Genomic DNA, 24,447 nt, shown 5'->3' with positions numbered 1-24,447 from the left:
AACCTTTTTCCTTAATACCAGGAGTATTTTTAAAAACCTAGTGCCATTATTCTAAACTGGTTTCCTTTCTTTCTTTTTTTTTTTTGAAGACCATTCTCTTTATCCCTACCGTCCCTTGTTATATTTATTTTTTTAATTCCTGATACTTTTGTTGCTCCCATGAGAACTCAGATTATTGTAGGTTTCAGTACTGCTTTCAAAATCTAAAACTTTGAATTCATGTAATGAATATTCCACTTATTCCACTAAACATTTACTTCATAGAATGAAAAACCGTGCTATGATGTTGGAGAACAAGCAGAAGTGCTTTGCTTCAGTGGCTATTTTCGCTCAGGATATCCGTTCCTTCGCTGCCTTGCAGACAAAACTTGGGCACAACAACAGAATGTTGAATGCCAATGTAAGAAACAAAATACATTGGATAAAAAGGAAGTAAATCAAATGTCTTATAATTAATAATATATTGCATCAAAGGAGAAATGAGAAAACATAAGTTTGGATCTTTAAACTCAGTGAGGTCAGATGGATTTCTGAGTAAAGGGCCACTTTTTCCCACAAACTTACTGTAACCATAACTAAATATTGATACGGTTCTCAGTTTCAACTGCCCTGATCCAAATGGCTTGATAGTGTTGTCTTTATCAGTATGCAGTGCAGGCTAAAATGCTTTGTCCAGTCCAATATTAAGCATTTTAATGAGTAGATATCTTCAGTTTCTTTGAGAGGAAGATCAACGCTTGGTATGCCCCAATAGAAGGATAGAAAAAAGTTGTATTTTATTCCAAAGAGAAGATGGCCTCTATCAGTCCAGTTTTACTCCTGGTAATCCTATTGTTGCTTAGGAAACAGCTACATGTGTTACCCTTAGAATGAGCCAATTTAATCAGTGGCCAGGACATCTTTATTTGAGCAGAAAGACTTTGGTTCAAATTCCTACTCATGAATTAAAATGACTTAATTCTAATCAATCATATAAGATTGTATGAAAAAGTATGCAGGTCTGAGCTCCTTAAGGAAAGTTAAGAATATGTAATCCTTACAGGAAAGATGGGGTTAAATATAATTAATAATTTTATTACCATAATCTCATCTTTTGTGTAAGGTGAAGAAAAATAGAAAGATTTCATATGCTGGTGGCTGTTCATATTTCAACAGGAAAAGGGGTATAGTCAGTGGTGAAATTCTATTTTTTTTACTACCGGTTCTGTGGGCGTGGCTTGGTGGGCATGGTGTGGCTTGGTGGGCGTGGCTTGGTGGGCATGACAGGGGAAGGATACTGCAAAATCCCCATTCCCTCCCCACTCCTGGGGGAAGGATATTGCAAAATCTCCATTCCCACCCCACTCTGGGGCCAGCCAGAGATGGTATTTGCCACTTCTCTGAACTACTCAAAATTTCCACTACCGGTTCTCCAGAACCTGTCAGAACCTGCTGGATTTCACCCCTGGGTATAGTCATATTGATTTAAATAGACCTCTATTTTCTCTCAGCATCCAGAAAAAGTAAAATCAAGTTTCTGGCTATTTTACACTTAGGGAAAGATGGTGCTAAAGCAACATTTCTCAACCTTGGCAGTTTTAAAATATGTGGACTCCAACTCCCAGAATTCCCCAGGAAGAATTTCCCAGCCAGGTCCAGCTGACATGTTCAGGGTGGGGACACATGACCCGTATTTTTAGAAGAAAAAAAGTAGTATGTGTCTATTAAGGACAGTTACTGTTTAAAAATCTCTTTAATTTCTCTAAATATTTTTATTTTGTTTTGTTTTGTTTTAGACCATATTTGAGTGCTTTTTAGATTTTTGGTCCTAATATAAGAAGATTTTTAAAATCCTAGTTTTATTCTGATGCTTGATTTGTATGCTTAGGTTATATTTTTATATTGCATAGACTTATATATTTGAGTATCTTGCCTGATCGTGTTTTGTTACTTATAAAAATATGTAAATCATTACATTTTTTTTCTTAAACTCCAGGGTTGGCTTGTGACAGACCATTAGTTTCAAATGCTGTCCATGTGACCCCATTTAAAATTCAGTATGATGTTGGGGACAAGATCCACCTGAGCTGTCCTAGAGGGTACAGTCTTCCAGGCCCAGAGGCTTTCATATGTGGGGACCAAATGTCCTGGATCCCTGCTATTCTGAACTCACTTGATTGCAGGAAAAGTATGTTTCATGTTTGCTGTAAACTTTTCATTAGTGTTATTTTTCTTTTTTTGCTTGCTATTCTGTGTTGAAGATTTATTGATGGGAATATTTGTACATCAAGAAAGATAGAATATACTTTGGGAATTACTAATAAACCTATAATGTGGTGTAAATCTGAAATGTTATCTTACTTAGTCCATCTAAGCAGTGTAACTGTGGAAAATTGTGCAAAAGGAGAGTGTGAATTCAGACTTGCTATTGAAAGCCTGATTTGAAGCATATGCTCAGAAGTGCTTTGTCCTTTATTGCTGCTAGATGTATACCCAATCCTTTATTTTGCAGCTGATTCCACAGACTAGATCTTATCTTCTACTAAAAAAAAAAATAAGTTGACCCTGGAAATCTAAAATATGTCTACTGTTGGTCCAAATTAAGGATACCAAAATTGGGAAACAGTAACCTGAATGCAGATTGCCATCCAACCGCCTATTCTACTATTTGTAAGGAATTAAGGATTTCTATTAAAGATATGATCTTTTTTACATAAATTTGAGCAGGTGGCTTCAGAAGCATTCTTGGTGAGATGAACATTAACCATAAGCAATGTTTAGTTGGTATTTTATTTTTTTCTCAAAATGAACAAAATGATTTCAAGAATTCTTCTAAAGCTTCAAAAGATCTGACATGCCTACAGCAGCACCCTACTCTTTGTAGAGAAGCTTGTTTTCTGACTCTTTTTGGAATGACCATGCGATTGCCATGAATGACATTCAGTCTAAAAATAGTGGAAGGGGAGATACCTCTTTGCAAAAGAGAACACAATCTTATTGTAAGCATAGCAAGATTTTAGAAGGTTAAACAAGATTTGAAGAGATCCCTTGGCTGCCTCATAGTAAGTCCTATGCCAATTCATTCCAAGTGATACAGAGCAGGGGTCTTCAATCTTGGCAACTTTAAGACTTGTGGACTTCAACTCCCAGAGGAATTATGGGAGTTGAAGTCCACAAGTCTTAAAGTTGCCAAGGTTGGAGACCCCTGATCCGGAGCATGTTACTTTAAAGAAAATAGCTCCAAAAAGTGACAAAGCTGTGTCCTCCAGTGTTGATAAGCAAAGTTGTGAGGACCCCTACACAGTCTGATGAACAATTCTTAGCAAATAAATAATGGTTGTCTCAGAAATGTCTGGCCTAGATGAAGAGTAGACTGAAGCAGATTTTTGAGGAGTGTACAATTCTAGCCTTCCATGTCCAATTAACGTGTGTCTTGGGTTGTGTGTCTTGAGTATGATACTCTGTTCAAAGCATCATAAACAGTTCTTTCTTGACTGAGCATGATCCCGGTTGAAATATCTAACTTTTACTTCTTGTTCAGATTATGCTAGGATGCTAAAACTCACAATTTGCTTGTCGGCTCATTTGAAATCTGACTTTTTCCCTCTTTCTCTTTATTCCTCCTTTAGGTGAGCCACTTCAGGTCAAAGATAATTGCAGTCTTGGGAAAAAAGAGGTGGATTCCCATTGCGTCTGCATATCCCCAGAAGAGGACTGCAAGTAGGTATAGGTGCGAAATATTCTACATCAACCAGATTTCAGATTTTTTAATCTGCCTATAGTTTGGCAGCCTTCTTATTTTTGCTGGCAGCTGATTTTTCTTCAGCAGGGTAAGCATCCTTGTTTTTGTAGGTACAGGTGGAGAGCAAAATTAGAAAATTTATTAGGTCCCTGGGGGACCATATGTGTATATAGCAGGTGGCCCTGTACTCATTAGGCTACCATTTGTGCTGAACTTCATCAGTTACAGCTGAATTAAATAATTTGGCTCAGTGATTTCTGAAAGGTTTGCTAAGGTAAGGTGAAATTCAATGCCTCCTGAAGACCAATAATAAAATGGAGGAGCTACGTCAGGATATCACCTTGTTCTAAAGGTCATTATGTCCCAGTGAATATATCTGGGATGTTGAAAAGAGATAAGCTGTCATATTGAAGCATTTGCAAGGCGTTCAGGGGCAGAGCTGAAAGCTATTTTGCAAAATTTTTCAGCTCACCTGCACTCTGCAAATCTCTGAGCTACTAAATGTTTTGCAGAATTTCAGAACAAAGTCTCGAAAGGAAAAACTTAAAAAACAGACATATTTTAACCTAGAAAGTATTACACAGTACAAGTAAACAAAACAAAAACTCCAGATGGGGGCATTTCCAAAGCAGAGATTACCAGTACTCTTTTTGATAAAACTCAAAATACTGTTCGGAGGCTTGGTTTTCTCCTGGTAGTAATTGTGGTCCCTGGCCTTTGTACAGATGGTTTTTAAAATTGCTCATAAGTTAAGGCCTTGTTAATATCTGGCTGGTATTCAGGGGGAAAGAATTATAAACAGTACTTAAGCACATTCTAAAGAAATGAAATCAGCTGGTTCACAGGAACATTATTACTGTTATAAATTGAGCAGACTAAAACATTAATTTGATTAGAATACTCTCAGGTTCAAAAACATATTGTAGCTCAGGCAATTTATGTTTTTTGCCTGCTTAAAACACAGCAGTTGCTGGTGAAGGGAGATGAATGGTCCTATAAAAGTTAACTATTGTTCCAAGGGGCTACCTACTCTGATATAGAGTTTATAGCTTTGCGTATTGGGATAATAGAGTGGATAAAATGTTAATTTCTTTTTAATGAGCCAGTTAATGGTGTCAAAATTAACATCAGAGACATTGTAGAGGAGAGAAGCTTGGTGATTATACAGGCTTAGTTGCACAATATGCTAAACTCTTGAATATTGGAGATCATTGATACATTGGCCAATAAAATATTTGAATATTGACTATTCAGCAGTGGGGAAATCCAATTTTTTTTACTACTGGTTCTGTGGGCATGGCTTGGTGGGCGTGGTGTGGCTTGATGGGCGTGGCTTGGTGGGCATGGCAGGGGAAGGATACTGCAAAATCCCCATTCCCTCTCCACTCCTGGGGAAAGGATATTGCAAAAACTCCATTCCCACCCCATTCTGGGGACAGCCAGAAGTGGTATTTACTGGTTCTCCAAACTGCTCAAAATTTCCGCTACCGGTTCTCCAGAACCTGTCAGAACCTGCTGGATTTCACCCCTACTATTCAGGCAATGAATTATATTGTAGAAATATGGAAGTAAGGAAAACTAATGGCATCTTATTGTCTCCAAATATATCATTTATATTTCCTGGCTCTCCAGCACCGGCTCAGAAGGTATTTGTGTATTGGATGTACAATCTGAACAAACTGTTACAAATCCTAGCTGTCATTTTCTGGCCGAAAAGTGCATGAATGATGAACAAGTCCATTTTATCCATAATGGACCTTGCAATGATGACACCAGGTTGACGTGGGCTATTGAGAGAGCAAATCTTTCAGCAAATGCAAGAAAGAAAGAGCCTTGTGGATATGATGTATGCTATGACTGGGAAAGATGTTCAGGTAGGTCTCTTGAACATTTCAATTTTTTATTTGTAATGTTGATTTTAATTTTTTTTAAAAAGTAAATGCATAAAAATGTGTACATAATTCTGGTTATGGAGATATATAAATAATGCAAGTTATTATTTTTTTAAATATGTGGAATTAAGTTTCAGTTAATCAAATACTCATTGTTCACATACAGTAAGTCAGCTTCTGTGATACAATGGGATGTCCCCTGCTTCTTCTTCCTCCCTATCTACTGTGTTCCTCCTCTTCTCGCCAAGTCTACTCTGGGAAGAGACATCCTATAGTATGACTTCCCAAGCACTAAACCAGATAAAGGGCCATTTAAAAGCTCCACAGAAAGGGAGAATTTTACAACTACCAGCCTTCCTATGGAGAAAAAGTCTAGAATAGATATAGAACAAGTGTACAGTATGTGCTTCAAGCGGTGGTGAAATCCATTTTTTTTTATTACCGGTTCTGTGGGCGTGGCTTAGTGGGCGTGGCAGAGGAAGAATACTGCAAAATTCCCATTCTCTCCCCACTCCTGGGGGAAGGATATTGCAAAATCTCCATTCCGACCCCACTCTGGGGCCAGCCAGAGGTGGCATTTGCTGGTTCTCCGAACTACTCAAACTTTCCACTACCGGTTCTCCATAACCTGTCAGAACCTGCTGGATTTCATCCCTGGCTCCAAGCGACTTTTACAATGCATAATTTGTCCTCATATGGTAGCCTCTGAGATGTATGTGATGCCCACTTGCAGATGTTAGAAGCTGCATTCTACAGGTTCCGAAATGTTTTTGATGTACGGTGGGGTGTGCTTTTGTCTTGTACCTTGTTTCTTCCTTTCTCCTAGTTTATTGACAAAATATTACAACAGTGTTCTGAATAAGGTATCTTTTAAGTTGTCTTTGTTGGGGACTTGTATTCATTAATCATAGTAGGGTCATATATTTTTTTATTTCATGCAGTCCTGAAGATGATAAAATGATGAATGAGAGAAAGCTTGATCTTTCTATGTAATGATGCAATTGAAATACCTGTTTTTGAAAATTACACTCCTGAGTATTGCTGTAACACAATACAGGTCTGGAAAAAGGAGTGCTTTGATGATTTATTTAGGATTTTGGTGGTCACATGACAGCCAACGGAAGACATTTGCTGAAGACCATTGAATGTAGTCCTCTGTATTTTTAACACACATTAAACTCCAAAAAGCTTTAGTGACGAGAAGGAAAAATGGGTGGAAATATGTTGCTGTCCTCTGAAACTTCTTAAAAGCATAGTATCTAACAATCCCTTAAAATGCCTCCTTTATTTATTTAGCTTTGTTTAGAAAAGATTACAAAAATGTGTGGTTGTGAAATATTCCTGAAAATGATGCCCAGATCACTGTTTGTTATGCAACTTGTTTTTCACTGTGCAGTAGGATGATAGTAATTGTGCGCTTTCCGGTAAATTGCCTTGGCAGAGATTTCTACAGAAAAAGATTTGGCTTGTCTTGTTAAAAAAAAAAAAAAAAAGAAAAGCCTTGTCTGGTTAAAGTTAAAATTTCCACCTCCTTTGCTCTTGCTTTAAAACTCACTATTTAAATACAGAATCTATTTTATACCTGCTCCTAAAGAACAGTTGGTGGGGTTATTTCATATTATATTGAGACAGGGAAACAAAGAAATTGCAATTTTAAGCCTTAAAACGTCTAGTAAGAAGGTGTAGATCAGGGGTGTCAAATTCACATTGTCACGGCAGCATCACGTGACATATCAGGACTTTTCCCCCTTTCGCTAAACTGGGTGTGGGCATGATCAGCGCGTGATGTATATGGCTGACGAGCTCGGAGTTTGTCAGCCCTGGTGTAGATGAAGTTGTTATTGATGAAATAAAATTAAAACTCCCCAGTTCTATCACATCTTCATCACTCTGGACAGAAACACATACACACTGAAAATTCCAATCTTATCTAAGTTGTACGATATAGCCTTACTATATCATCCATGTGCTGAGAACCCCTTTTGCCACTCCTGAAAAACTGAATGTGGATCTCAGCTACAAAACCTTATTGCAAGAGTTGATTTATAATCAGGCAGAAAAACCCCAAATCCCCAGCAACTTCTATTACAAGGGTAGTTTTTATAAAACTTAGGAAGTTTTATTATGGCTCAAGAATCAATTCTTGTTAAGAAGATTTATTTCAGTCTTATGATGCTTACTGCAAAAGGTCTGGTACAGCATTTAGATATTGGTGCATACCAAATAAAAAAACACTCTCACACATACACACAAAATACTAAAGTACAGGTAATCCTCAATGTACAACCATAATCGAACCCAACATTTTTGTTGCTAAATGAGGCAGATGTTAAGTGAATTTTGCCCCATTTTACTACATTTCTAGCCACAGTTGTTAAGTGAATCACTGTAGTCATTAAGTGAGTAACACAGTTGTTAAGTGAGTCTGGCTTCTCCATTGACTTTGCTTGTCAGAAAGTTGCAAAAGGTAAATACATGATTCTGGATACTGCAAACGTCATAAATATGAATCAGTTGCCAAGCATCTGAATTTTGATTACATGATCGAGCGAATGCTGTAACAGTGGTGTGAAAAATGGTCATAAGTCACTGTTTTCAGTGTCATTGTAACTTTGAACAGTCACTTGAAGAACTGTTGTAAGTTGAGGACTACCCGTAAAACTAAATGATGAGCTGATCCCACATTTTTATCTGTTTGCAGAAGAAAGGTTGCGCTGTATCTGTCTGCTTCCAAATCAGTGTCCAAAGGGTGAAGAACAGGTCTATTGCATTCAATATGGGTCTAGAAACCAAAGGAGGACATCAACCCTCTGTGTACTTGGAGCCATGAAATGTGCCAACATGAAGGCAACTCTGTTGCATCCTGGGAAATGTGTGCCATAAAATGACAAACAGATATTTGATGTACTCAATCCCATTTCAATCACAGTTCAAAATAAATTCATTGAATTAAAATGTTGATATAAGAACTGAATTTTTGTTTATATCCTACTAATGGTTTCAGTTGAATCTACATGAAATTAATGAATCTCAGCATTTTGGGGGTTTTGAGAACAAGTGGTTAGCACATTTATAATATAACAATGATGGCTAACCTTTTTGCTGTCGCGGGCCAAAAGTGGGGGGAATGTGGGGCGGCCGTGCCCACACCCATAATTCATTGCACCCACCCACCCCGCGCATGCGCGTGCAACCCCCCCCACTCCTCCCGCTTTTGGCACGTAATGGCAGGATAGGCCTGATAGGGCCGTTTTTCACCTTCCACAGGCTCCAAAAGCTTTCTAGGAGCCTGGAGAGGGCGAAAACAGCCTTCCCCTCACCCCTGGAAGCCTCAGGAGGCCAGAAACAGCCTGTTTCCTGACTTCCAGTGAGCCTGGAAGGCCCAAAAATCAGCTGGCTGGCATGTGTATGCACACTGGAGCTGAGCTAGGGCAATGCTTGCGTGCCCACCGATATGGCTCCACATGCCACCTGTGGCACACATGCCATAGGTTCGCCATCACGGTAATATAACTACCATCAGAGGTTACTTGGGCACTGATAGTGTGTAACGATGGGCATGGACATCACAAAATATCCCAAAATCAAACTACTCTCCTTAAAAAAAAATTGTATCCTAGAGATTTGCTATTTCCATATAAGCTGTACATGAAATGTTGAGTATTTCATTCCAAAAGCAGGTAAGAATAAGGGCCATGTCCTCTTCCTAATGCTGCAATTATAGTAGCCCTATAACTTGAAATGCCTTGTTTCAGATGTGTTAGAAATGTGTAATACTGGCATTACTGAAGGTGGGAGCAAAACAGAGAGAAAAGTATTTGACAAATTGGCTGGCTTTCAGGTAGGGGATATCTCTAATGTGCCTAAAATTGTAAAGTCGTGAGATTAACACAGTAGTAACTGTTACCATTTTTTTTCCTTTTAATAATAGTAATGGGTCGTGCTGTTTCTTGTATGCTGAATTCAGGTTCCTCAATGATACTGATAATTTGAAATTGTCTAGTAAATAAAAATCCACAGTGTGTTATCATTGGCCATGAGGGCTGGAGATAGTTAGCGGCATCCAGAATTAGCGGCAGATTAAGTAAGGCTATAACAGGGGTCTCCAAACCTGGCAACTTTAAGACTTATGCACTTCAAGTCCCAGAATTCCTCAGCTAGCCATTACATGCTGGCTGGGGAATTCTGGGAGTTGAAGTCCACAAGTATTAAAGTTGCCAGATCTCTGGTCTATAGGAAGATATGGAGTAGATAACATAGAGGCCAAGGGAAAATTTATGCTAGAAGCATGGCTGTGTAAGGCTCTGTGGTGACAGTTTTCTTAGCTGTGAGTAGGTACACAATATAAAAGGTCTGTAAGGGGCGTGCATAAGCGCACCAGTGTGCCTACCGTCCCTGTCCTAATGTTTTCTTTTATTCATATCCTTTTCATGTATTAATAATTACGTTTACACTTGTATCTGTCATAAAATACATGCTTGACAAAATAAATAAATAAATAAATAAAAATAAAGTATGTATTAGTCTTATTATGTACACACAATGCATTTCTCTTAACTGCCAGAGAAAAAGGGAGAAATAAAAGACCACAATTTTGGTGACCAATTGAGTGCACGTTCAAAATGCCCAATAAGCCCACCCCACTCACGCCAGGAGAAAAGGTCTGTTACGCATCCCGTCTGCTAAGGAATTGAAGGGTCAAGGAGAAGAGCCTTTTCCGCTGTAAGAACTACCCCCTCACTTTTGGCCTTCTGGAAGGGTATTAAAACCTGGCTTTGCTGGTTGGTTTGGGTCCCCAAGGGGTACATTCACTGCTGGAGATGGCTGGCAGAGTAAGAAGACCTCATCCCTGTCCCATCCATCTCTTAGTTCTCTTACTTGTGGTTCTAATACAGTTCTTAATAAAATGTTAATCTGCATCTTTTTAATTTTTTAATATTTGAACTATTTTTATTTGTTTCATATATATAACTTCGTAAGCCACCCAGGGAGATGGGTGGCATAAAAATGTAAATAAAAAAATAAAATAAAAATTGAATTCCCTGATGTTATATATGGTGACGGCAGCAAGATTACTTTATGCACAAAAATGGAAGGACACTTCAATCCCCACAATGGACAAATGCCTGCAAAAGGTGATGGCGTTAGCAGAGATAGTTAAACTGACTGCTTTGCTCAAAGAAGAAAAACGTAAGTACTTTTGTTTCTTCTTGGAAACCAGTTCTGGACTTTGTGCTTGAGGTGGGGGGAAAAAATGAAACTTTGGTTTCGGGTTTTACCGATTAGATAGATTTATTGATATAGAAACGGCTAGTTTATACCAGTACTACTATGTAAAAGTAAAAAGTTGTGGTTGGATGTTACTATCGTATCTTATACTGCACTAAAGGGAATCAGAAGTCAGTGCCTTTTCTTTCTTTTTCCCTTCTTTCTGCATTCTTCCCTTCCCTATCCCTCCCCTATTTTTCCTACGATTTGTTTTCATACTTTTTGTATTTTATATTATAAAATAATAATAATAATTGAATTTCCACCACCTGTATGCATTTGTTAAGGCCAATTTTCTCTCTGTGGACATACAGTATGCAGATTTTTATTAGCATTCCTTTGGTTCTGCACATTTATGTCCCTTTTGAAGAGAGCTAACTTTTTTTTCCCACATCCAGTCCCTTGAATCTATTTCTCCTGTCTGTATTTCTGGAGCAATTCTGTCTCTAGTTAATTTCACAAACCAATTTCCAGTGCACCAGATCTTAATCCCTACTAGTCACTTTCAATCTGTTTCTGAACATCTTTAAAAAAAAAACAAAAAAAAACCAACCCAAAACCTTTTCCCCGGCTTGATTTCCCTTCCTTGTAAGAGGAGTGTGACAGTATTACAGAAATAAAATTGATAGTATTGCACCCTGGGTTTATATTGGACTCTATTGTACAGAGAAGCTGTATTTGCCTTTTTTAAAAAAATTCTGCGATAAAAACAGCTAGAAGAAAAATTATTTGGGAGGAAAATTGCGTGAGGATTGGTGAAAGTGAACATCATGCGGTTTTGAGTGTGAATTAGTCAGTTCCCTGATGGAATATAACAGTCATATAGATCCAGTAAATTGAATAGAAAATAAAATCAAGGGTATGCATTATTCAAGTAGAAGTGGGGATTTAAAAGTACAGGCAGATCTGTATTTTTGTTACTGTACAGGAAGTGCAACAGTATTGGTATGAATCATTTCGAGCAAGGAATAGTCAGCCCAAGTGTTTCATGTACAAAGCAAAAGTATGAAACGTCTTCAAGAAAACAATCAAACTCAGAGGGCACCAAAGACCGCACAAATAAAAGTAGTTGGGCTGATTTGGTTCATTTAGAAACCAAAGCAAGGTTGTTTTGTTTTGGATACAACCCAAAATGTGGTGATTTCAGGTGCAAGTGTTCCAAGTATTCCATTCTATTTTAGGGATATTTAACCAAGCCCAATTCTCCTCCTGGCCCAGTGGTGGGATTCAGCCAGTTCTCTCCGGATTGCGTGAACCGCTAGCGGCGACTGCGGGAGGCTCCGCCCACCCACCCGATATAATGCGCGACTACTGTGCATGCACAGAAGGCCGTGCGCATGTGCAGAGGTGGTGCTTGCACTCACATTTGCGAACTAGTAGGGAAGGTAAGTGAATCCCACCTCTGTCCTAGCCCCACCCAACCTCCAAATAATAAACTCCCTCTCCTTATTTGCCCGATTGACATCAAAGAGTCACCTGATTTTAACACACAAAATCCTAACTCTCATCCTCTGTGCATTCTAACAGAGGGAATGTGATTAGGGCAATCAGACTATCAAGAACAGTCCTGGGAAAGCTACCACAGGTGAGTTGGAATATAGAATGAAAAGACTCAGAGCTTTGCAATGGCAGGTTATTGCTGGGTCTTCGGGGATAGAATCTCACCTGTTCGTCTGAGGGAAGAAAGGGTTGGTAGAATTTAAGTCTGCATACACTACAAGTAGTCCTCAATTTACAACCACAACTGAGGTCAAAATGTATGTTGCTAAGTGAGAAATTTAAGTTAAGTGAGTTTTGCCCCATTTTACGACTTTTCTTGCCTCATTTGTTAAGTGAATCACTGCGGTTGTTAAATTACTAACATGGTTGTTAAGTGATTTAGGGTTCCACATTGACTTGGCTTGTCAGAAAGTCACAAAATGTTGATCACATGACCCCGGGACACTGCAACTGTCATAAATGTGAGTCAGTTGTTAAGCATCTGAATATACCTCACGTGACCATGGGGATGCTGCAACAGTCATAAGTGTGAAAAATGGTCATAAGTCACTTATTTCAGTGCCGTTGTAACTTTGAAAGGTCAGTAAGTGAACTGTTGTAAGCCGAGGACTCCCTGTAGTTTTCTACATCTATAAACTCACTGATCACTTGGAACAATTGACATAGAGGTGGTTATGAGGGAGACTTGGCAATTATCTGTACATAAGGTGCCTACTTTTGGTTAGACCAGTGTTTCTCACCCTTAGCGGCTTTAAAGTGTGTGGCCTTCAAGAATTTAAATATCAGAGGAGGTGATAAGTTGCTAAAACTGTTTGGACTTGTCATGATGAAGGGGGAAGTAATTTCTTTTATTTCTTTTTTTTTCTTTTTTCTTTTTTCTTTATGTTTTCCCCTCCCTCCTCCCTTTTTGTTTCTGTATTTTTATTTTTCAACTTTTTCTTCATTTGCATTCATTTTTTATCTTACTATTTTTAAACTTTAACAAAAAAGATTACTTAACAAGAAAATTTGAGAAGCAGTAGGTTTGACTGATATTTGTAGAGCTTTTATCCCTTCTCCTCAGTTGAATTTGCTTTCTTTTTTGACCCTGATCTGTACTATCCGACTTCTTCCTGACTCACTCTGTCTCTATAATGGAGTGCACAAGCTCAGTCCTTTACCTGTAGACAGAGTTAGATAATTCAGACTTTTCTACCATCATGTTATTTCTTAAAGAAAGGTTCTTGGTTTTCTTTCACACAAGTACCAGCCTTACAAATGCATCCTTTTAAAAAAAAGTCATATACCTAACTTTAATGTTCCTTTCCCTCTTCATTTTTTCAGGTTTACAAAGTTATCTGCTGACCTGGGTGGTTTGGATTGATGTACCCTTTGTGAGGTTTCACCTGACTTTTTGGACTTTTTGGAACTAACATCAGAACTTAGCAGTTATGGGAGTGGAAGGATAGCATATTACGATCCAGCAATATCTGCAAGTAGAAGCAGGGAGAATTTTTTGAGGAGAAATATTGGAAGAAATATCCTTCTGGGTTCAGTTCCAAATGGGGAGAAAGACACATGGTGGCCGCTTGGATAGATGGTTTTATTGGTGGACAGGATCACATGCCTTGAAGATCTTGGGTGAGGAAAAAAAGGCAAGAGATACTGAGAGTGCCTGAGTTTTATACCCTCTCTGGGCTTTTGAATTTGAGCTTGTATTCTGATTGGTTGCCAGACTCCCATGGGGCCATGCAGGGGGTAACTTTGTAGCAGTGGTGGATTGCCCCCGGTTCACACCGGTTCTATAGAACCGGTAGTAAAACCGGCGGGAGGCTCCGCCCACCGACCCCGATGTCATCAAAATGCTTGTGCAGAAGAGTGTGTGTGTGCGTGAGTGAAGCGAGCGTGAGCGCGTGGCCCTGTTGCAAAGGTAAGTAGAACCCACCCCTGCTTTGTAGGTTGTCTATCTCCCAGGCTTGGTTGAGCCTTGCTGGGTGATGATGTAGTGAAAGGGCTTTGGGCAGTTCCTACTATGGCTCTGCCTGAAGGGGGTAGATCTTTGTTATGTAGAATAGACTGGCCCAGGCCTTAACGGCCCATTAACAAAGATGGGGGGGGGGACTGAGTTTCTGCCTACCTTTAGGGGAAATATTCTACCCTGTTAATATTTCCTAAAATATCTCATTTTCCTAGGAGAGGGATGGGTGCTAACTTCCAGCAAGAAAAGTAAGTAGGAACCAGTACAATGGTGGGTTGCCCCCGATTCGCACCGGTTCTATAGAACCGGTAGTAAAACTGGCGGGAGGGTCCCCCCACTGACCCTGACATCATCAAAACGCTTCTGCGCATGCGCAGAAGAGCAAGCAAGCACGCACATACGGCCCCATTGTGAACCGGTAATAAAGGTAAGTAGAACCCACCCCTGAACCAATAGCAGTCTCTGGGGGAGCCTTGACCTTATCAGGAGGGAAACTTACTTCTCTTGATCAGCTGCACACAAGTTCCATGGGAGTTTTTCATCACCCCATATATCAGAGGAATTAGTATTAGAATTGGTGGTGACTGCAGTCTTTGGCAATGAGAGATTCCTGGTACTCGTCTTGGTTTATCAACTCCTATAAAATTTCCTATGAGATTATTGCAGTACCGGCTCACATTTGCTAAAAGGCCTTCATCTTTAGTCCAACAAGTCATTGCATCTATGCTAGACATAATCTGATATTGGATTGACAGAATCTCAGTTCCTTTCTATCTTGGTACTTACTTAACAACTATCCAAGACTTTCCCAAGGCTGTACTTCTGCATAGGGTAGGGAAAGGTGAGGAATTGAATAGGGGAAGCCTATAAAGAAAAAAGATGGGAAGAACATAAACCCAGGCTGGGAAAGAATTTTTTCTTGGCTAAGGTTACTAGTTATGAACTGCAAAACTCCAAATGCCCAATAGATGACAGCAATGAATTATTTTTCCCTTATCTCTTTGCTGCTACTTACTGGTTGCCTGGACTTTTGCAGTTCGCAAAGTTTTTGTTTTTATAGAGCAAGGGTGTCAAACGCGATTTCATTGGCGATCGCATCAGGGTTATGTTTGACCTCAGGAAGGGTGGGGGTGGGGGCATGGCCAGGGTGGGCATGTCCAGCTCGATGTCACTTGTGTCAGGGGTGCCTGTGGCGGCTTGAGCTCTCTGCCAGCGAAAATGGGTTCCCGGGCTCTGTTTTTGGTTGAAGTGGCCTCCTGCAACCCTCTGCCAGTGAAAATGGAGCTCGGAAGGGCTGCCCTCGTGAGCTCCATTTTCGCTGGCAGAGGCACCACGGGCCGGTCATTCACTGTTTCCAGGGTGGCCCCACAGGCCAGATCTAAGCATCCCATGGGCCGGATCCAGACTGCGGATCTTGAGTTTGACACCCCTGTTGTAGAGAATAGGGAAGACAACTCTGACAGAAATACACAACGATCACCACTATTGCAAACAACAACCATTACCTAGGCAAAAGAGGCTGAAGCATTTTTTAAATCTAGAGAGACAAGATAAGTGACTCAGGCAGATGTTGCCTTGATTCACTGGAGTATAGGAACAAGGAGAAAGCACAGAACAATCCGACTTGCAAGATTCCGTTATTATAACAATCTTAGTAGAAACAATTTTGGCCTTCCTGCATGGTTGATTTTCTTTTGTGGTCTACATAGTGGAGCGTGACAATTTTGAAGTTCCCCATGGACTCACTTGGCCAAACAATTGAAATTTGTTTTGAATTCTATTCTGATAAAAAACATGGAACACCACAGATTGAATTTTGTTTCATCAAACTGTGGCCAATTCAATTCAAAACGAGTAATGGAATTTTGAGGATACGTTTTGCATTTTGTGCACTTCCTTAATTGCCATATACAGATGGGCAGTCTAAAAGATGCTAAAAATGCTAAAAGATCCATGTAAGTATAGGCCAGACTCAAATGCTTTCATTTCTGGGCAAGATAAGAGGTGGTGGCCTTGCAGCTGCAAATCATCTGGGTGATATTAGAAGCCATTTTGGTTGGAACACAGATGAGATTGCTTAGGTCATGTTGGTGAACAACTTGCACTAGAAAATGGAGGTAGGGCAGTACAGACCTTGATCACTTAGTGCCGTGATGGCGAACCTTTAGAGCGCTCCATGGCTTAGGACCTGGCTACTTACGGGACCGCCTACTACCACAAACAGCCTCCCACCGGCCGGTACGCTCTCATAGAGAGGGGCTCCTCCAGGTGCCGTCAGCCAAACAATGTCGACTGGCGGCCCCTAGGGAGAGGGCCTTCTCTGTGGGGGCACCTACTATCTGGAACGAGCTCCCCCCGGAGATACAGAGGATCCCGGATCTGCACACTTTCCGCCGTGCTTTGAAGACACTCCTATTCCAGCAGGCCGGCCTGGCCTAATTTTTTCCCCTTCTTTTAAATTTTTAAACCTAAATTTTAATTTGTTTTAAATTATTGGGAGTTTTTAATTGTCTCGGGCAAAAATTATTTAATTGGGTTTTAATCATGTTTTAACTTTTGTATTTATGTGTTTTATTTTGTGCCTGTTCACCGCCCTGAGTCCTTCGGGAGTAGGGCAGTATACAAATTTAATAAAATGAAAAAATGAAAAAAAAAAAAACCTATGGCATGTGTGCCACAGGTGGCATGCGGAGCCATATCGGTGGGCATGTGAGGGTTGCCCTAGCTCAACTCCGGTGCCTGCATCTGATTTTCGGGCCTTCCAGGCCCACCAGAAATCAGCAAACGGGCTGTTTCCAGCCCTCTGGAGGGCCTCCAGGAGGTGGGGAAGGCCCATTTTTGCCCTCCCCAGGCTCCTAGAAAGCCTCTGGAGCCTGGGGAGGCAAAAAGTGGGCCTACCTGACCCATCGTGCCATCACATACCAAAGGCGGGGGGGGAGTCGCACGTGCATGCGCGGGGGGGGGCACATTGAATTATGGTTATGGGCACATGCGCACACGACCCCCCCATGCTCCCCCTGCTTTTGGCACGCAACAGCAAAAAGGTTAGCCATCACTGACCTAGTGTGAAGGAATGCAGAGGTGGGCTGCACTTACGTTCACAACAGGTTCGCTGGTTGTGAGTGTGCGTGCACACATGCACTTGTTTCGCTCCAGCACGCCCCTTTGGGACTGAAACAGAGCTTCAAACATGCCGCTAATCAACTCAGGCAGTTCCAGTAAGTACAGCAGGAGCGCCGCGGAATTCAGCTGGGCAGTGCGGGCGGGGGGAATGAGCCAGAATGTTAGTTATATATGGAAAGCATATCACAAGGGCAGGTGGACAGGCCCAGCCAGTGATTACAGCTAAGGGTTCACCTGAACCCGCACAACCATGCAGCAGCCCACCACTAAAGGAATGTAGACCTAGCCTTAAGTGAATAAGTGAAAGGTTAAGACTTTCAGCTAAGATTACTCAGTCCTGAGAAAGAGAAAAGCATGAGAAATAAACTCAAAATAACCCTGCCTTGAATCTATTGGATATAACATAGCGCAGAAAGAAATTTTGGCAGGCTTTTAAGATCCTGCTATTCTGCCCTATAAAAATAAAGAGCATATATGGTGTCCGCTACCAGTTTAGGTGGCAAAAGGATTGGGCCAATTAATGGAAGTCTTTGGGATCAATAGCTATTAGCCTTGATGTCACTGACACTATCTCCGAAAACCATATGCTAGAACAGGGGTCAGCAACCTTAAACACTCAAAGAGCCATTTGGATCCATTTCCCAAAGAAAAGAAAACACCGGGAGCCACAAAACCTGGGTGGGTGTGGCCAACTCAACGTCACTCACTTCCACCAGTCACATGACCCTGTAGCCACTCCTACCCAGCCAGTCATTAGGACAGAGAACCGGTTGTTAAAAAACACCGGGAATCACAAAACCCTTTTGACATCTCTCTCTCTCTCTTTCCCTCCCTCCCTGCCCCCTCTCTCCCTCTCTCTCCCCCCCTCTCTCTGTATCTCTCTATGTCTGTCTCTCTCCCACTCTCTCTGTATCTCTCTATCTCTGCCCTGGCTGCTTCTCCATCCCCTGCCATCACCCTTACCTTCTCAGGCCAGGCAAGGAGTGACTGGGAGGGGAGGTAGAGAGGCGGGGCGGGGCGGGGCCAGCCAGTGGTGGGATCACTTGACATGGAGCCACAGCAGAGGGCCCAAAGAGCTGCATACGGCTCCAGAGCTGCAGGTTGCTGACACCTGCGCTAGAGGAATGTTGGTCTTCTTTGTACAATTGGTTGGCCACTGTGAGAACTGCTGTTCTAGATGAGCCAAGGATCATATCCAGTAAGCATTGTTACATTCTTTTCTTCTTATTGGAATCTCTGCTGTGTTTATTTCTTGGCCTTGCTTCCCCCAAATGGCTCACACTTTGGATTCCACTGACCATGACATTATTTAGCACTTTCTTGTACAACTTTTCAGGAATTATACCTTTTACATCCAGAAGGAGATGACTACTGTTCTTATTTTCCTATAGGATTTCATCTTCTCTCTCGAGCTATTCAACCTCTAGATGAATAGCTGCCGGGGAAGACCATTCAGAGTTTTGAAGTGATATATCAGTGTGAATGGAACTTATCTGTACTGTTCCTTATCATCTAGTTCCAAGGAAAATGCATATGAGGTGCAATTGTCAGCCCTTTGAGGTAGTCCAGACCAAAAACATAAACCATAAGTAATAACCCTGTCTTTATTGCAAGGTTACATTAACAGAATCCTGCAAGTCTGAATGTATTTCTCTTCTTTATTTTGTCTTTCCAGAAAATTAGGGAGAACCCCTTCTGAGATGCTTCCCATATCCCCTTTTTTCCCCTGTGAGCTGAGAAACCTTTTGCATGATGGTTGTCTAGGCCATGGTTCTCCTTCCTGTCTCCCAAGGTCATTCCCACATACCATTACACTTATAAACAATGGTTTGAGCATCTAGAGGAAAGGTAGGCTATAATTCTAATAAATAAATAATTGAATAGGTGGATGCATTATTCATCCTGGAATCTTCATACTAATTTGAATGAAATTCAATTGTGAAAAAAGTACAGTTCTACATTTAGGCAAGAAAAACAAAATCCACAGGTACAGTATATGTGGTACCTTGCTCAATGGAATGTAATTGTGAAAGGGATATTGGAGTCCTAGTGGACAACCATTTAAATCTGAGCCAGCAGTGTACAGCAGCTGCCAAAAAAGCTAACACAGTTTTAGGCTGCATAAACAGAGGGATAGAATCATGATCACGTGAAGTGTTAATATCACTTTATAATGCCTTGGTAAGGCCACACTTGGAATACTGCATTCAGTTTTGGGCGCCACGATGTAAAAAAAATTGGAGACTCTAGAAAGAGTGCAGAGAAAAGCAACAAAGATGATTAGGGGACTGGAGGCTAAAACATATGAAGAATGGTTGCAGGAACTGGGTATGTCTAGTTTAATGAAAAGAAGGACTAGGGGAGACATGATGGCAGTCTTCCAATATCTTAGGGGCTGCCACAAAGAAGAGGGAGTCAAGCTATTCTCCAAAGCACCTGAAGGCAGGACAAGAATCAATGGATGGAAACTAATCAAGGAGAGAAGCAACTTAGAACTAAGGAGAAATTTCCTGGCAGTTAGAACAATGAATCAGTGGAACAACTTGCCTCCAAAAGTTGCAAATGCTCCAACACTGGAAGTTTTTAAGAAGATGTTGGATAACCATTTGTCTGAAGTGGTGTAGGGTTTCCTGCCTAAGCAGGGAGTTGGACTAGAAGACCTCCAAGGTCCCTTCCAACTCTGTTATTCTATTCTATTTTTAAGATTTTAAATATTCTGGATCCCATTATGTTTTTTTGTAGCATTTGTTAGCATTATTTGAATTTTGTTCCCTTGGTAAAAGTGCAAAGTGAGCACCCTGGATTTATCATTGTGCCTATTTCACAAGCCCAGTAAACTTTCCCGGAGGCTGAGCTGATAAACGAGCCAAGTGAAGGAAAAGTGCCAAACCTCTTGATTAATGACCAAGCTCTGAGTTATGGATTAACCTGAAAGCTCAATAATACAGATTTACTTTTTATTGACAAGTTATCTCAGCAATAGCGATGGGATTGATTTTCACATGAATATGCTTAGAAGTGTAGCCGTAAAGCTAGGCATTCTGTCTCCTGCTGAGATATTAATAAAAAGAACTCATGATGGAAAGTTACAGAAGGTGGCTGCAGATCAAACTAGGTTCAGAGAAGAAGGTCTGGCAAGCGCGTCTTATATAATCCAACAGACAATGTGGACAGACATAACAGGAGCAAAATACATTACTCTGGAAGCAACACTAAAATAGATTACCTTCGTAGGATCACTCTACAGTACTCAGGCATTTTGAGCCCTGAGTCATTAAAGAATTGGGTTTATTATGTATACAGTACTTCCAAAGTTTAAGGTAGACCTGCCTTTGTTCAATTATTTGTCTGAATTCCTGAGCGCTTTGAAAGTGCACAAAGGGCAAGACAATGCATACTTAACTAATTTGTGCCGGTGTGTTCTACCCACTTCTTTTTCAGAAAAATCAAGGAAATCGTGGAATAAATGGGGGAGGAAGAGGAAACATCCCAGACAACCCTACCCTTTATGTAGTATCAAAACTTTCATGTTTCAGGGGAAGGTGTTTCTGTTGTCTGAGAGTACAGATGAAGTTTTTATAACAAAAAGAGAGCTTCCAGAATATTCTCTGCTTCAGAGACGTGTTGAAGGTTTGTTATTTTTTTTTCCACCAAAATGATTTAAAGCTGTTTCTGCTATGGGGGAGGGAGTGATTTAAGAGCAGAAATTGGAGTAATTTGCCTCTCAGAAAGAGGTCTCCCATTCTGAACCCTAACCCTATCTTTCAGAGAAAAAGAAACAGGTTGGATAGAGTGGTCATATCTCATCTGGTACATCATTGGGTCACTGGAAGTCTCTCATGGCCCTCAGGTTCAATGGTTAGATTCAAGTAATTTAACAACCGGTTCTCTGCCCTAATGATTTCTTCCAACAACCAGTTTGCCGAACTGCTCAGAAAGTTAACAACCGGTTCTCCCGAAGTGGTGCGAACTGGCTGAATCCCACCACTGCTCAGGTTCAAGATGATAAGGTTCATCTTTCAACTCTTAAAATTTCATCTCTCTTGCATTCAAGTCATGAGAGGTCTTTTTATCTTGATTTTGAGAGGACCAGGGAGGAGAGTGAGCATATGGCACATAGGTGGAACATTGTCTGCCATTACAATCCTCTATTGCAGGGGTGTCAAACTCACATCGTCACGGTGGCATCATGTGATGCATCAGGACTTTTTCCTCCTTCGCTAAACCGGGTGTGGGCATGGCCAGCATGTGATGCATCTGGCCTGTGGGCCGGGAGTTTGACAGCCCTGTCTATTGGCTTCCATCCAGGGGTGGGCTTCAGATCCTTTAGCAATGTGTTCGCTGCCCTGTTGCTGGGCGGGCATGGCCATGGCCTAGTTGGCTACCTGCGGTGGGGGGGCGGGCTTTTTTGCCCTCCCCAGGCTCCAGAGACTTTCCTTGAGCCTCTGGGAGGGCAAAAACCGCTTCCCCCAGGGTCTGGAGGCCCTCTGGAGGCCAGAAACAGGCCCATTTCCAGACTTCCGGAACCTCCAGTAGGCCCATTTTTTGCCCTCCCAGACCTTTTGCACAGCCCCTGCACGTACCTGGAATGATGAAGTGGGGACTCCTGGGAGGGGCGGGAAGGGGTGGGAGGGGCAGGTTGGGCGTGGCCAGCCGGGGTGGCATTTGGGGATTTGCTGAACCTCGGTGATCCTTGGCTAGAGGATCACCCGAATCCTGCGAAACCCCCAGGAGCCCACCCCTGTTTCCATTATTAGGTTCATTTAGCTCTAAGTGTTGCAGGATGGAGGCTTCCTTTAAAGGCTGGATGCTCCTTTCAGCACATGGACGGATGATTTCATGCTTATAAGCTGTACACTAATTGTTGTTTATCTATCACTGTTGAGTTTCATGTTTGCTGAACTTCAAACTTGCTGAAATTCTTTTGAGCTTGTTCAAAGATCAATAAAAGTAAGGTCTGTGAATCACACTGAAGAAATCACACTGCCGCAATTTTTAAAATGAGATTTATTGGTATGAAAAGTCAACTTCTTTGAATATTTCAGGACTGCTTGCTTGTTCAAAAACTTTTTTTTATTAAAGTTTATTGTAAGATAAAGCCACAAAAAGGAACAAAAGCTAGAAAGTTAAGAGAAAGAAAAGTGCAAAGAGAAAGTAAGAAAAAAATAGTAGCAACTTCTAACTTTGTTCAGTGCAGTAGAGTACAAAAAATAAAGAATTACAACTCTTAACCTTTTGCCTCACATTTCTCAACATGTCAAGCCATTTCTATAACACAAAATCATGCTAATCATTAAAACCTAAAATCAAAGTTTCAGTGATTTTAGTTTCAAGCAAAAAGTCCAGAAGCGTAATAGTTCAGGACTGTTACAAAAAAAAATCTATCAACCCAACATCTGTCTCTTTATTTTAGTAAGACAAGGTGAAAGAGAGGTGGATTATGGCAGGTGTCCAGAACTAATCATCTGCCAGGCAGAATGTAGATCACTAAACAGAACTGTTAGCCTGCCAAATACTAACATCATTACAGTTGTTGTTAGCTAGTCAAAATTTCCTTCATCTCTTAGTGCAGAAGTACTCAACTTAAATTCCCGGGACTGCATTGCACGTGGCCTGCAGAAGTGGAAATTATCAAATATACTGTATAACTAAAAGTAATTTCATTAACAGCATTTCATCTGCAAACAAAATAAAAATTGGTTTTGAGGTCTTTTTGTCAGCTATTATTTTTTGGAGTGTGGTTAGCCTACCATTGATAGGCCAAAAGAGATTCTTGGTTAGAAGACGTTGAGTATTTTTTTCCTACTGGGCTGCTCTAAACAATATAATGTTTGCAAACTGTTTTTTCCATGTATTATTTAACAGAAAGAGGTATTTTGCTAATTTCAGTAGCACTCTTGTCTCTATTTTTCTGCCTCTGTTGTTAATTACATTGTCCACTCAATTCTATTACCAATGGCATTAATTATTGGGAAATTTGTTGTGTAGAACAAGGTGTTATGCTAATTACTCTGACATTATCTCCATTGCATCTGAGGATGCCAGCCTCGCATTCAGTCATAGTCTGTGTCTCAGGACTTCCATTCACATTGACACAAATGCTTGTTCCAAATTCGCTGCATTGTCCATCATTTCTGCATGTGCACGTATTGGTGGACTCTAAATAATGAACAAATGCAAAGTAGGAGGTTAACGCAATGAAAACAGAAAATCAGATCTGAAATACATAAACCAACCTAAACAAATTATTAAGTGAGAGTGAGAGTTATTTAAAAAGGGCCAAATTAATATGTTTATGGTTTGAAAGATGTATTGGGAGTTTTCACCAATGGTCTAGAGCAGTGGTCACCAACTGGTGGTCCATGGACCACTGGTGGTCTGCGAGAAAATTTTGGTGGTCCGCAGAAAAATTATTTGCATTTTTTATATTGTACTAAATCAGGGGTCCTGAAACTACAGCCCCTGTACCGGATACGTGCAATGAACATTTGTGTTGCTGCAGAGAGCCTCTGTTGTGACTCCGACCCCTGAGCCTGTTCTAACAGAGGGAGAGGACTCAGAAGGTAAAGGAGAGGATTTGGCAAGGCCTCCCTCTCCAGGACCCTCCTCTCTGGCAATGCCTCAGGTTTCCTCTGAAGGCCAAGAGATATGCCAGGAGCAAGGCACTTCGGAACAGCCGCAGATAGAGAGCGAGGAGGATGAGTTTTGGCTGGATCCCAGACAGCGTCGGAAGGATAAGCATGTGCAGCAGAGAAAGAGGCGTGGGTGGGCCAGAGATTGAGCTGAGTCACTGGACCACACCCCACAAGGGATAAAAGGGGGTGTGTCAGCTATTCAGGCCTTGTGACGGACAAATTGAAAAGCTCAGAAGTCATATCGTGTTTCTAGAACCCTGTTAGAATCTCTTTTTGGATTTCTTCGGACTGGACTTTGACAATTCTTTGCTTTGTGGAATTAATTTGGTATATTGGACTGAGGAGAAAAAA

General features: G+C 41.0%; 2 protein-coding genes across 2 annotated transcripts in view; one reads left to right on the top strand and one right to left on the bottom strand.

Annotated features, from left to right (window-relative positions):
- LOC117679148 (complement component C6-like) overlaps positions 1-8,568 on the top strand; it is a 28,137-nt gene extending 19,569 nt beyond the window's left edge. The window contains exons 13-17 of the mRNA XM_087885120.1: positions 265-400; positions 1,976-2,167; positions 3,609-3,699; positions 5,354-5,595; positions 8,315-8,568. Coding sequence (XP_087741246.1) covers positions 265-400; positions 1,976-2,167; positions 3,609-3,699; positions 5,354-5,595; positions 8,315-8,496 — 843 coding nt within the window. The 3' untranslated portion in view covers positions 8,497-8,568. The remainder of the gene's footprint in view (positions 1-264; positions 401-1,975; positions 2,168-3,608; positions 3,700-5,353; positions 5,596-8,314) is intronic.
- Positions 8,569-22,453: 13,885 nt separating this feature from the next.
- Positions 22,454-24,447, bottom strand: part of C7 (complement C7) — a 45,436-nt gene continuing 43,442 nt past the window's right edge. The window contains exon 18 of the mRNA XM_034440802.3: positions 22,454-23,620. Within this exon, the coding sequence (XP_034296693.2) occupies positions 23,427-23,620 (194 nt within the window). The 3' untranslated portion in view covers positions 22,454-23,426. The remainder of the gene's footprint in view (positions 23,621-24,447) is intronic.

The sequence above is a fragment of the Pantherophis guttatus genome, chromosome 2, assembly GCF_059756535.1.
Source record: "Pantherophis guttatus breed Tessera chromosome 2, ASM5975653v1, whole genome shotgun sequence".
NCBI classification, from domain to species: domain Eukaryota; kingdom Metazoa; phylum Chordata; class Lepidosauria; order Squamata; family Colubridae; genus Pantherophis; species Pantherophis guttatus.
This window is presented reverse-complemented; position numbering and strand designations above follow the sequence as displayed.